Here is a 13178-nt window from a genome sequence, read left to right on the forward strand (position 1 = left end):
ACAGTGTAGCAGCGCACTTGTGGGACTATACTCTTCAAGTAAATTGTACAGTGCCATCACTCATCACTAGCAGGCGTGAGAACTAAACGCTTCCAATTTTTTCTGTTTATCCGCGTTTCGTGCGCCGTTCTTCAAAACCGCTTTTACTAAAGATCTGCCAACGTGCGCTCGCAGGCCGTCGTGGATACCGAAGTAGCAGCGGCGGCAGCTACGAACTCCACGAGAGCTCAGCCAACCTGGACGATATCCGGCAGGCCGTGGAACAGCTAGCCGCCAGAACACAGCAGGGGACGAGCAACAGTGGCTGCGGTGGCTACTCGACGTCGACGTACTCGTCGGACGCCGAGCCTGGCGGTGTTGGCGGGGGCGTGCGGAGGCTAATGCGGCACTCGAGTCTCGAGACCATCGCCACCAACATCACGAGCGCCGAGGAGTTCGTCTGGGTGGACAACCTGCAGTCCCGGCTCGTGGAAATGCAGCGGCCACCCTGGACTAACCATGACGTGTTGCGCGTTCTCCAGAGCGGCCGCCTTCGCGAGCAGCGTCGCAAGATATCCATGGAGGTCGTGCCGCGGCTCTCGTTCCTCTTGCAAAGGCCCCTGGTGCGCGTGGCCAGGGAGGCTCAGAGGTAATAAAATGACATCGTAGCTGCCAGAGGCGTCCTAATCTGTGAAGAGATTGTTTCCGAAAGGTGCGCATGATTCACAAGGAGGCGGTTGGAATTGTTTTACGTTTTCTTCGAGAGACAGATTTAGGTGATGTATGGTGAGACATACTGCATGGAAAGAGTCGCCCAGGCGACGCGATTGCCGGCCAGGTCTGACAGGCTAACCCCGCCTGTGGCAACATCACCACCACCGCCACACCATCATGTCCTAATCTAAGGCTTGATGACTATTTGAAGAGGGATGGTGTGCTTTAATGTGCTTAAAAAATTCAGCTTATCTTCCTTTTGTCTAAGGCCCCATACAAGAAGCGGCTGCTTAGACTGGGATTTGAGCCAGTAGCTTCATTCTTTTGAGGAAAAGGCCTAGTATTGAAGAGTCAGTGCGTCGTTGTCGAGACGCAGGGACATAGATAGCTGGTGTCGGATCACAGTTAGGTGGCACAATCTATGTTAACGAGATTACCCGCCGTAACGCAAGCAGTTTACAAAGCGACGTTCTATCACAGCGAGGTGATAGTCAGGTGAACGATCGGTCCACTGTCAATGTCTGTCAGTAGGGCGAATAGACGTCCGTGCGTGTTAATCTCGCAGCGATCAAATTTCGCTCGCCATCTCCGGAAACTACGAAATTTCCCATTATAACGAACTTCTCGCTTCTAACGCAGGCTTTCGCGTCCGCTGGGCGTGTGCGGCAAGCGGCAGGTGAGCGGCGCCCTCTGCATCGTGTTGTCACCAGCCCTGGCCGAGAGCTGCGTGAGCGCCTGCCACCGGGCCGCCGCAATGTACACGTCATCGTCGTGCGACCAACTACGGCTGGGCAAGAGCGCCCGCGCAGGTCTACAGCTGCCCGTGGGCCGGTTTCAGCGCTGGGCGTGCGACGCCCGCTTGGCACCTTGCGTGCACGAGTACGGCGCCCTGTACCTGACGGCAGCCGCTGAGAATTTGCTGGAGGAACTGGTGCTTCGCTGCTTGGAGCCCGGAGCCACACTCACGGCCGCCGCCCTCGAGGCGGCCATCGCGAGCAGCGGCGAACTCTGGGGACTCTTCCAGCCTTTCGCACACCTCAACGCGGGAAGGACGGCGACAGGTGAGGAGCTGAGGTCACTACTAGGAAAAAAAATTTGGCGCCATTTTCTGCAACCTACAAGGGAGCGCGATGCAGCGCCACTGGAAACAGGAGGAGGGAAGCAGAATGGAAAAGTCACAGAGTTCCTTATGCATTCGCCTAAGACGACTCGAAAGCCTCCTTCTTCTCCTTTTTCTTAGTCACTTGTACTGTTGCCCGCCCCTTCCATTGGAAAGCTTTTGTTCCTCACGTGGTTTTGCAGTGCCTCCGAGATCGTCCCACCTTTGACCGATCGACGATGTCATGTGATGACGTCAACATGTGTCCTCACGTTGCGGGACGTCAAAGTGACGTCATGATGACGCCATAGGGTTACGTAATCACTTGGCGGTTTTAGTCTGCCCATGATATACCCGTAGCAACTCAAGATGCACAAAGAACTTCGTCCAACTCGCAACACTTGACTCAAAGAAATAAAAAAAAAAGTGCGGTATAGGCCACTACTCGCCTACTGCTTCACATGACATCGAGTGCCTGAATGAGAGGAATCTGCCGAACTTTTTCTAGCGACGTATTTCTAGGTTCGCAAAACTAAGCGTTCGACCACACGACACGTCGCGCGAACAGCCTGTTTCTTCTTTCGTCTCGACGCCCGTCGTTCGCGCATATGGGTTTTAACCGTATACGTATTGGCCAATGTCGGTTAATTACGGCTTGTTTTTTTGATACGCGCTGTTGTCACTGGCGTAGCTAGAAATATTTTCGGGGGGGGGGGGGGGGGGGGGATGGGAGGGAGGGGAGAGGGTTGTGCAACAACCTTTAGATATGTTCGTGCGCGTGTTTGAACACCCTAACCATTCCTCTCCTGGCTCTGCCGATGGGTGTTATAACAGCACCATCGTCTCAAATCTCTATTACTCGATGTTCTCGCATAACAAGAGACTACAACCTGGTTTGGTTCTGCCTAAAAATCCTAAAAATCCTTCTTTAGCGGAACCCGTCCGTTATCAGCTCGCCTAGCCCGAGGTGTCGTCCGATTCCTTGAGACAGTCGACCTAAAAGGCAACCTGCAGCACTGGCCTTTTCGACCGCTTCTGAAGGTTCTTGCGACACACGGTCACCGAGGTCGGCATTTTCGTTCGCACTTGCTCACGGTATATACGCAGCCATCTATGTTGCCATCCATGCGTATGTGTGACCGTGGCGGCACAGTCGCGGCTGCGACAGCGGTCGTGCACGTGATGCTGCCGGCGCTCTCTCGCGGACGTCGCCCCTGCATCGGCGGCGTGGCGCCGGGGGCGCAACGACTACGACAGGGAGGAGAAGAGAAAGAGAGAGGGAGAGAGTACAGGACTGTATGTGGGGGATGGAGGGGGGGGGGTGAAATCACTGTAATTTGTGTCTCCGTCCGCGATGCATCACGACGGATTCCCCATCCTCCGACGCCCCGTCCCGCGAAAATCGCGGTTAAAGCCCGGATGCGCCCCTAGCACATCACGTTGCGAGTAGGGTAAAAAAAATAAAGCGCTTGCACGACTGCTACATACTACAACTGCGGTGGCGCTGCCGAAACCTTCTTGCGCCAGCAGAACTCTTTTTTTTTTTTTTAGCGGCTGCGCAGACGTCTTGCGCATCTGGCCAGCATCGTGTATCTCTTCTTTCGAGCTGGTTTGCGATGCACATCGCGATTTATTTTCTTTCAAGGCGAAAGCCTTCGATGCCTCATGAAACGCGAGAAGTGACGGCGTCACCATGTGACGTCGACACAAATTTCATGGACGGAGACGCAAATTTGATGGCGTCACAGATCACTAAAATTTGTTACGTCACGATGACGTCACATAACATGACGTCGCACGATGACGTTATCAGACAGAATCGTCGCATGGTCAAAGATGGACCGATCTTGGAGGCAGTGCAAAACCAGGTGCGGTGCAGAACGCTTGCAATGCCTCCGATCCTGGAGGCAGTGCAAAACCACGTTAAGTGCCAAATGCTTTCAGAGGGGCGGAGGAGGAATGTGTCGACTTAGAAGAAAAAGATGGCTTTCTGTAAAGAAGCCGTCTTAGAGGAATGTGTAAGGGGCCCCGTAAGTTTTTTTCTTCGGTAGATGCGCGTCCTCCACGCTTTTCTTCTCAAACATGTCTCTGCGCCGTGCTTGCGACATATACTCAGTCGTTGTTTCATTGTTGAGAGTATCGTTGCTTGTATGAGCTAAAGCTCATTTAGCTGCAGCTGAAGGAAGTGGCATGTCGGTCAAGTGATCTTATAGTCTGCACGCGTCGCCTTACGAAACTGCGTGCTTCCGTTACATCCTTTGGTGTGCTTCTCTGCTCTGCAGATGCAGTGCAGTTGCAACCAGCCAGCTAGCCAATTATGTCGCGTTTGTGCACAATTTCGTATATATACACCGTAGAAGCGAGTTGTTTGCCTTAAGCAATGGCTTCCTCTTTTAACCAGTTGTCACGATTTCGCGGCATAATGAATCTAAACTTGTGAATCCGCGCGCGATGTTCGGGAGAGAGTAATCTAGATTGGGACGTCATATGTGGACGTTGGGCCCAACGTATCAGCGTGTCGCTATTTCTGGCTTAAGAAAGAAACGCACTGCGCATGATGCATCCAAAGAGGGCGAAACATTGGTCAACAGATGACGCGGCAACCAGCAGACCCCCGCGACTTCGGCCAATGGCGAGTTCGGATTTTGATACATGGAGTCTGTGGGGAGTTTCGAAACTCGTATGATTGAAGAACTCTGGCTACGATAGCCATCCTTCTTTATCACAGAAGAAACTGGACTTCTTATACATGGAAGTACAACGGAGATAACCACGCATGCGACCACGGGTGTTTTAAGAATGAGAAGGGCATCTCAGTGGCAATGAACTTGCGCTCTTTATTTTTTCTTTAGGATCAATCCTGTATGTTTGAATAAACTCAGTTGCAAGATTAGCGTCATGTGCGTCCGTTCTTACACTGTCCTTTGTCGAAAGCGCTGTTCTTTGTGTAATATGGAAAGCCGTCGATTCGCTCGATCTGCCAGTCTTTATAAGGACACTGTTTCGGGAGACCCCTTTTCGATTTTTTAAGATCTAGTCATCAAACCTGGGGTAGTTAAACGGAGGAAGAGCAATTTTGAATGCTTATACCTCGCACACAAGCATTTCTAACTGCAATTCGAATGCTTTTATTTAGGCGAAAAAAGAAGTTCATGCTATAGGACAGGGGTCTCAAGCTCACCTCAGCTAGCGGGCCGCAGTCACGCAATTTGATCCGCCAAGGGCCAGGACAGGGAACATGGTGGGAGTGACAAAAAAGTGGGGGAGGGGGGGGGGGGGGACAGGATTTGAACAAAAATGTCACCTAACGTTGCTATTAAAACATGTCCCACATATGGGTCATTTCTGAAGGGGATTTGGTGTCAGGTTTCGAAAAACGTATCGGATACTGATTTCCACAATGACTAAAATCTGGACGCCAATTCTGAAATACAGAGTTTTCGTTCCACAGTGACTCATAGTGACAGCATGGGATGCCTCACGAAAAAAAAAAAAAAAGCTTTTGATACCAGTTCCATCTCTGTAGCTTACCCAAACGAAGCGCTATTAATTTCAATAGACGAGAAAATAATGCGAGTACTGTTTAACAAAGTCGCAACGCATTATTCCGCATGAAACCGCAGGCCGCGAGGAACAACGACACTATCGACTGTCATCGTTTAAGGAGGCCTACGGAGGCTCATCTGCCTAAGCCAGCTCATCCGCGCAGAATAGTTGCTTGCAGGAGGAAACTAATGAGCATCCGCTAGTTCAGGGGCGTAGGCAGAATTTTTTTTCGGCGGGGGGGGGGCGCCTCCTTGACTTGAAGTGGGGGCCGGGCAGGCAGACGTGGTCAAGTGTCATTTTCGGCTCCGTATGCCATAGCAAACAAAAATTTCAGGGGAGGGGGGCCACGGGCCCGTGTGCTCCCCCCCCCCCCCCCTGGCTACGCCACTGCGCTAGCGGTATCACTCGTTTCCTTTTCATCGCTTTTGTTCGCTTATACTGTCCCTCAATATCTTTGGCGCGTCTTTTCTGACCTTCACAGTCCTTTTATCGATAGCTCTTTCGTAGACTTATCAACGTGGACGATTGAGTCTAAGTAAAATAAAGCAGCTGAAGATTGTACAGAAACATAAAACAACTAAAATACCCTACAAACTAACAGTACAAGAAACAAGCACAGCGGTACATAATGGGTTTGTCGCCATACTGTCGCGCGCGCTCCCTTGGCATCATCGATGGGTCACCGCTCCCCTCACTGCGCGCCGCCGTGGAGTCGCCAGCCGGCACGGGTCGCTTTCGCCTTCAGAGGCAGTCGGCTCGATTAAAAACGGGAAACTCAAAGCAAAAAAAAAAAAAAAATTAACATCTACGGCGTAGTAGCATCCATACATATATACGTGCCCTGCAGACCAGCCTCCGCTCCAAGTGATCTTTACGACTAAGCGTTGCCAAAGCTGCCGCCTTGGTAGACTGCATGCCCGAGTAATCTCCACGGTCACCGCAAAGGATATAGAGGTCGAACGCTAGCCGCCCGCTCTTCAGCGTGCCTCCGCGGATATTGCTTCCCGACAGCGAGAGAGAGTGAAAGAGAAGTAACTTTTTGTTGAAGTTGTGTTTGGTGGTCCTGTGTTCTGGTCTGCCGAAGCTTTTCTGGGCGTTTATCTTTCTCGTTTTGCGGTTTCAGCGTTTGCCGTCTATCTCTCGCCCATTTACGAGTTATCTCCCCTCGCCTCTTTCGGCCTCTGATATCGGAACCGCACACGACGCATTTCGCCCGAGTTGTGCCCGCCGCCACAGGATCGGAACTGGTTCCTGCCGGAAAGAGGGCTCTCGCCTCCTGAATTCTAATTGGATTCGATACACGAGCGCTAACATGTGTACTCCGTTCAGCTGTTGTGTTGTCTTTCTGTTAAATTACTCGAGTCTTTTTCCTTCTCCCCACCTCGAGGTCCTTTTTGATTTTTTTTTTTATGCAGTACAGCGTTGTCGGTATCACCAAAACAAACGGGAAAAAAAGTTCGGTGAGTTCAAGAGCCAAGCGTTTCGGGGGTGTTGTCTACGCCTATGTGCTTCGGTCTGGCACAGCGTACAGCCGATAGTCTACAGAGAACTTTCCGAGTAGTTCGTGAAGAGAATGTGCAACGAGGCAAAGCTGACGTAAAAATTGTCGTAAAGGAAGATTACGTTTGGTTCGCTCTCAATTTTATGTCGTGCTAAGCGGGAAAGCGGAGCACGGCCTCTTTGAACTCTGTTCACTGTTATCAACAGACGCTGCTAACATCCAGAGACGTTGAAGTTAGCAAGCATTCCACTACGAAACGAGAATTTCTGCTGCAACTGAAACATGGCTGTCGTTACGTTCGCGCTAGTTAAGATGCATTCATTCAAGCGACCTTCCTAAACGTGGTTATTGGGAAACTTATCATTGCTAACAGAACAGTGCGAAAGATGCGAGAAAAGTTACCTTGTCTTTCGAAGTTCGCAAGCGGACATGGTGCAAGGGGTTAAAATGCTGAACGCAATAACACACTTTATCTTTGCTTATATTATAAGTGTACTGTTTCTTATGTCGAAGTGTACAGATCGCTTTAGCTTAATCGGTGTTCATTCTGATTCCGTGACTGTGATCGTTCTCTGGGTTCGTATATGATGGTGCACACGTTCTGCGTATCTCTCCGCATACTTCTTTCCTTTCTTTTCTAAATGTCGTTGAATTCGGCTTTAAGTGCAAGTAACAAAACAAGATTTTCTTACCCCTTGCCTTCTCTTTCGTTTTTAGGGGCGAAGCTCCTTATAGCATCACCTGGTCGGTCGTCGCTCCATGCGGCGTGTCCCCGCCGTCGCGTCTCCCGTATCATTCAATAGATGGCGCTGTCCCATAGAGATGCATGCAAACTGCAGTTGGGTGACGATATACTAGATGGCGCTGTCCCATAGAGATGTGTGCAATATGTGTGCAAAAAAAAAGAAAGAAAAGAAAGAAAAAGCAGCGGCACCCTGCACGCTAGATGGCGTGCAGTAATCAAAGCGGCGTATCGCTTTGATTACTGCTGGGCGAAACCACTGAACATTTCACGGTGTAACCATGATTGCTTCAGGAGCTTCTCCCAAGCTCTTCATCATACACCCGTGGATATGCGGTAATTTTTATCTGTATCAGCGCCTCCTTTTTTTCTGGGTAAATTCCAGTCTCAACGGAAACAATGTCTCTTCACAGACCGCAAAAATAAAGCGGTCCATCTTCGCAGTTTACAGGGCTCGTTGGTGGACCAATGTTGCGTTCACATGCACTCTATATATAGATGGCTTGCACTGACGTCATCTTAGCCGCCATGTTGGAGGACCAGCAATAGTCGGAAAGTTGCGTCTCTTGTAGTGAGGAGCGTTGATTCGCTTGTAAGTACTCGTACACACGCCAGCAGCGTTCCGATTGCGTCTTGGTGACATAGAAGTGCGCGGTGGCTCTGCTGTAAGTTCTCTTAGACATGCTAGCAGCGTTCCGTGGCATTGAATGCGATACACTGACATCATCCTATAGCCACCATTTTGGAGCACCGGTATGGTGGGACGATGCGTGTCTGATGTCATGTTCAAGCCATCTATAGACTTTTTCACAGGAGAGAAGAAACACCTCCTTTCTGGACTACGGAAGTACAGGCGTACAAAGGCTGACGTCACAGCCTCGGCAGTGCATTTTTGGGGGGTCACGTCTATTTAGCACAGCCCAAAGGAGATTATGGCGGCGCCAAGGGAGCCTTCTGTAAAAAGGTCTATACGAGCTTGTATCTTGAGCGAGTGTCTTCGCTGGAGCGATTATTCTGCAGTGGTTAGAAGAAAGCGGTTACCCACGTCTTTTCCTGTTGTAGGCGCTCTGTCGATGCCCCGCTGGCCTCAGCAGCTTCAACAGTGCTCAAGTGGTCGCGGAGCTCAGGTCGTCGACCCACAGCAGCCCCAGTCGCCGGGCCAGCAGCCTTCGTCCAAGGATGAACACCACCGGAGCCCATCAGCAGCGAGCGACGCCCACGAACAGAGTTTCCTAACCACTTGCGTCGGGAGCATCGCAGAGCTGAGTGAGTGGCACATTCCCGTGGATGAACTTTGGAGAGGCGGAATGAGGCTCATTGTAGCCCCACCACGGTGGTCTAAGGGTTATGGCGCTCGACTGCTGACCCGAAGGTCACGGGATGGAATCCCGGCCGCGGCGGCTGCATTTTCGATGGAGGCGAAAAAGTTTGAGGCCCGTGTACGTAGATTTAGGTGCACGTTAAAGAACCCTAGGTGGTCGAAATTTCCGGAGCCCTCCACTACGGCGTCTCTCATAATCATATCGTGGTTGTGGACGTTAAACCCCAGATATTATTAATGAGGCTTATTGTAGAGAAGCAGCTCTGTTCTCTTTCAAGAAATCGTAGCAGAAAGTATGAACTTCAGTTTCATAAGGAATGCAAAGATCAAGAATTGTTCGCCGTTTGTTATGAGGCGGCAATGTTGGCCTTATCCCTTTTCTGAAAGTGTGCGCCATTGGGTGATGGTTAGTAGCCTATTACGTTACAAGGGCGAATAACGTGAAGAGAAACATCGCACGCACTGAGGCATGGGTGAGTGATAATCTCGAACCACGATTAATTGTGAAAAAGGGTGTTTTACACTTGCTATCAGAAAGCAGAACAGCCCTTAAGAACCAGTCACTGCTTTCTAATAATCTGTGCAAATCGCTACATTGTCACACTAAGCCGTAGTTGAAGGTTAACCCTCCTCTCTGCCTCAGTAATATACGTTGTTGTTTCTACTTCACGCTATTGCTTGCCGTTATAACCTGAAACCGGCTTGGTGGCCCATTGGTTACGGTGCTCAGTTGCTGATCGGAAAGACGCAGGCTCGACCCCGGTTGCGGCATCGCATAACCATTGAAGCGAAATGCTAGAGGCCCGAGTGCTGCGAGATGTCAGTGCACGTTAAAGAACCGGAGGTGCTCCACTATGGCGTCTCTTACCGCCTTAGTCACATTGGGACGTTAAAGTAAACCATACGGCCAACCATTGTAACCCATTCTTGTAGGCATTGAAGACCTCGCGCCAAATTCCACCAAAACGTTCAGGCCCACTGCGTTGGGTTCACACGGAGGGTGTTTGGGTACGAGTGTGCTCTTCCTTCTGCGCGTGCGCAGGTGAACTCTTGGCAGCGGTGACGCAGCTATACCGGAGCCGCACTGGTTCGCAGCGCCCTCCGCTCAGCTGGGGCCCAGGAGCCGTGCACGCGCTCTACCACTACATGCGTTGCTCGCAGCTGGAGCACGCCGAACACGGATCGTCCAGGCGTTCGGCGGGACCGGAGCTCATTTATGAGAGGTATGGTGTACCATTAATTCATTGCCTCAATGGGCTTTTGATAGTTGTTCAACTGTCTTCAATTATCCTGCGTTTCGGATGCTAAAAAGCAAATTCTTCCTGTAGGCCACTGTTTAAAGGGGCCCTGGAACACTTTTTTGAGCACGGTCAGAAAACGCTGCCGATCAGTAGTCGAGGCTCCCGAGAACACGCGAGCCAAACATTATGGCACGCCAATCGGCCTAGAGTTTACAATTAATTCTCAAAGTCAGCTATAAATCGCTCTCTCTTCTCTCTACAAATGATGTCATATACCCAAATTTCTGCGCCATATACCTACGTGCAGGGCAATTGGCTGGTTTGAGCATCGTGAGCACGGCCGCACTAGAGGACTAGAGGGGCGCACTCCCTTACGGCCTGCTCTTCGGGTCTAGTTCCCACCTTTCACCACCGCTAGTTGTGGCGCTGCGGCCCAACCCTCGCCAGTTGAGCTGCTGCACGGCCGGGGTAGAGGAAAGGCGCGCGCTCACTTGCCGCTCTTCTAACCCTGCCCTGGCTACAGGTGATACTTCTCCGTGCTAATTTACATGGGCGTCTTCAAACATAGGAGATTCCTTCCCCCTTCTGAATTTCCTGCCTAATAGGGTCCAGCAGCGTAACATTATAATCGTGAAGCGCCGAATCATAAACGTTTGAAAAAAACATTTTAACGCGAGGCACACGAAGAAAAAATATGCGAATTTATTGTTTCGAATAGCTTTTATTGAATAATACATGCTGCACTTCAAACATTCACTTGAGCAAATTTCAGTACGAAGGTAAAAAAATAAAAACACAATAGGCATTACTACGTAAACAAGCAACTCGCAGAAGGACATTTTTCTTTTTTGCTTTCTCGTCGAGAAAGGAAAGTTCATTTGGTCACAATCTGATTAATTTTCTGGACGGTTTGTGTGCATAATTGGAGGGCTTCTCTTGTGAGTCGGTGATTTTCTTCGTGTGGTTGATGAGAAGTATTCTCATGAATTTTTCGGCAATTAGAGCTGCGGACCGTTTTGCGTGGCTGTCGTCAACACACTCTGGACAGTTTAGCACTGGCGCGCGTTCGAGCCGACGCTCGACGAGTAGCTGAAGAACTTCCAGCGTATTCGTTCTTGGCAGATGCGTTGCCACGCGGTCAAACAAATTAATTAAATTGTTCAAAAGAGCAAGAAACTCTGGCCTTGGATAGCATAGCCCGCTCTTGTCTTGGCCTTGCAACAGTACGTACAAAGGATTGTCTTTGTTGCATGTTGTGACTAGGATTTCACAGGATCCGCAACCAAAATCTGTTATTAACTTGGCAATGTAGCCGCCAACATATTACAAACCCGAGTAAGTCACCGACCTTGGTGTTGGGGCATGACATTGCGTTAGGTCTTCCAGCTCGTCGTGAATCTTTTCAGACAGTGTGGCTGCCACTTGCTCAGCATCAACATCGGGCGTTTCGGCTTCTTTTGGGCATAATGACTTAGCCTTCACAATCCGATCAAGGGCAGCCGTAACGGCTCTGGCGTCCAATTGGTCATTGCCGCCACACATTTGTCGAATTCGCCCAAACAGTGCCTCAATCGGATCGCTACTTAGTTTCTTAGTCAGCACGTAACTGACGCCTTCTTGAAGCAAGAAGCGTGTAGTTTCCACAGTGGATTGCGTGGTGAATAGCAACGCTTGAAAGGTCTCTTCTGTGAGAGCGCCGTTGCCTGAGGCGAGTGAACATGACTGTACATTCTTTATGTACACAGTGAACTTGTTTTCAAGCCACAGCAAACGATGATCGTGTGGACTGCAAATCGGCGCCTTGTAACCACTTCCAGCACAGGAAGTATCATGAATGTCAAACCATTCCTTTATGGTTTTCATGAAACATGAAACAAATGGTAGCATCCGCGTCTTTGAAATCATGCAGGTCCCTGTCTCCACGGTAATTCTCCTGCAGATGTTGTACCGCCGCACACACCTGTGGCGAAAACACTTGGACAGCACGCAGCACATTTTGCTTTTCAAGATTCGTCGGATACACATGTTTCCGTGTTAGGTTGCGAGCAAGTTTCACAGTCATCGACTTCTGATACTCGTACAACTTCTGTACATATGTACCACTTATAACGTCGCAGCCATCCGTGAGCTGCCTTTCGAGGAACTGGCTTCGGATATTTTTGATCACATGGCACGGGTCAAAGCTAAGGAAGATTGCCCGGTCAGGGTCATGTGGGTGCGTGATAACCGTGCGCAAGGAGCCATTGCCCATGTGTTTGAACATCGTAGTGTTTGCCGAGTAGTTGTCGGTTACAATACGAACGATGTTGAAACCACACGACTCGACTGCGGCGATCACTTCTTTTGTCCATTCGAAAATGTCTTTTCCACTCAGCTGCTTGGTGAAATAATATGAGCAAGGTATCTTATATTGACTGTTTGTGCCACACAGAACAAAGCACGAAACCCTGTTTGCCAAAATACCCTGCGTGTTCGACGCGCTGCTGTCGGGTCTGTCCTTAAAACCAAATACGGCATCTCCTTTTCTGTCATAGATGCATTTTGGCTTAATGCTTGCTTCATTAACAATTAATGATGCCATATACTGCCTGCTGCTCAGAAGTGATGCTTCGTGAACCAGTCTTGTTCGCATTGCAGCACTCATTCCAGATGAGGTTGGGCTGGGCCCATGTATTTTTGGAGGGTGCATTTTGCTGGTAAGTTTAGGAGCCCTGACGTTCGAGCATGGTCCTATCCCTTCGGCGAGAGAAATCTCCATATCACACATTCTCGAATTACTTCTTCAGGGTACGTCAGATGCTGCTTCCCGTATCGTTCAATTTGGTGAATCAGGAACACTGCCTTTTTGTGTCCATTCTGCGAGTCCGCCTCGATTTTTCTCACCGAAGCAAGATGTTTGCTTTCGCGATAGAATGCACTGCGCTGCTCTTCCTTGACGAGTTTTTCTAGTAACTTCTGACCCTTGGAACGGTGGTATCACACTTGAGAGCGAAGCCTCGAGATAGTGGAGAGGTACCGGCTTGCACGTTGGTGAT

At 50.1% G+C, this 13178-nt stretch overlaps 1 protein-coding gene across 1 annotated transcript in view; it reads left to right on the forward strand.

The window, feature by feature from the left end:
* The window catches only part of LOC119383172 (ankyrin repeat and BTB/POZ domain-containing protein 2), a 60676-nt gene that overhangs the window by 1096 nt on the left and 46402 nt on the right, over positions 1-13178 (forward strand). The window contains exons 2-5 of the mRNA XM_037651197.2: positions 175-628; positions 1333-1754; positions 8644-8847; positions 9945-10125. Of these exons, the coding sequence (XP_037507125.1) occupies positions 175-628; positions 1333-1754; positions 8644-8847; positions 9945-10125 (1261 nt within the window). The remainder of the gene's footprint in view (positions 1-174; positions 629-1332; positions 1755-8643; positions 8848-9944; positions 10126-13178) is intronic.

The sequence above is a fragment of the Rhipicephalus sanguineus genome, chromosome 2 (assembly GCF_013339695.2).
Source record: "Rhipicephalus sanguineus isolate Rsan-2018 chromosome 2, BIME_Rsan_1.4, whole genome shotgun sequence".
NCBI classification, from domain to species: Eukaryota; Metazoa; Arthropoda; class Arachnida; order Ixodida; family Ixodidae; genus Rhipicephalus; species Rhipicephalus sanguineus.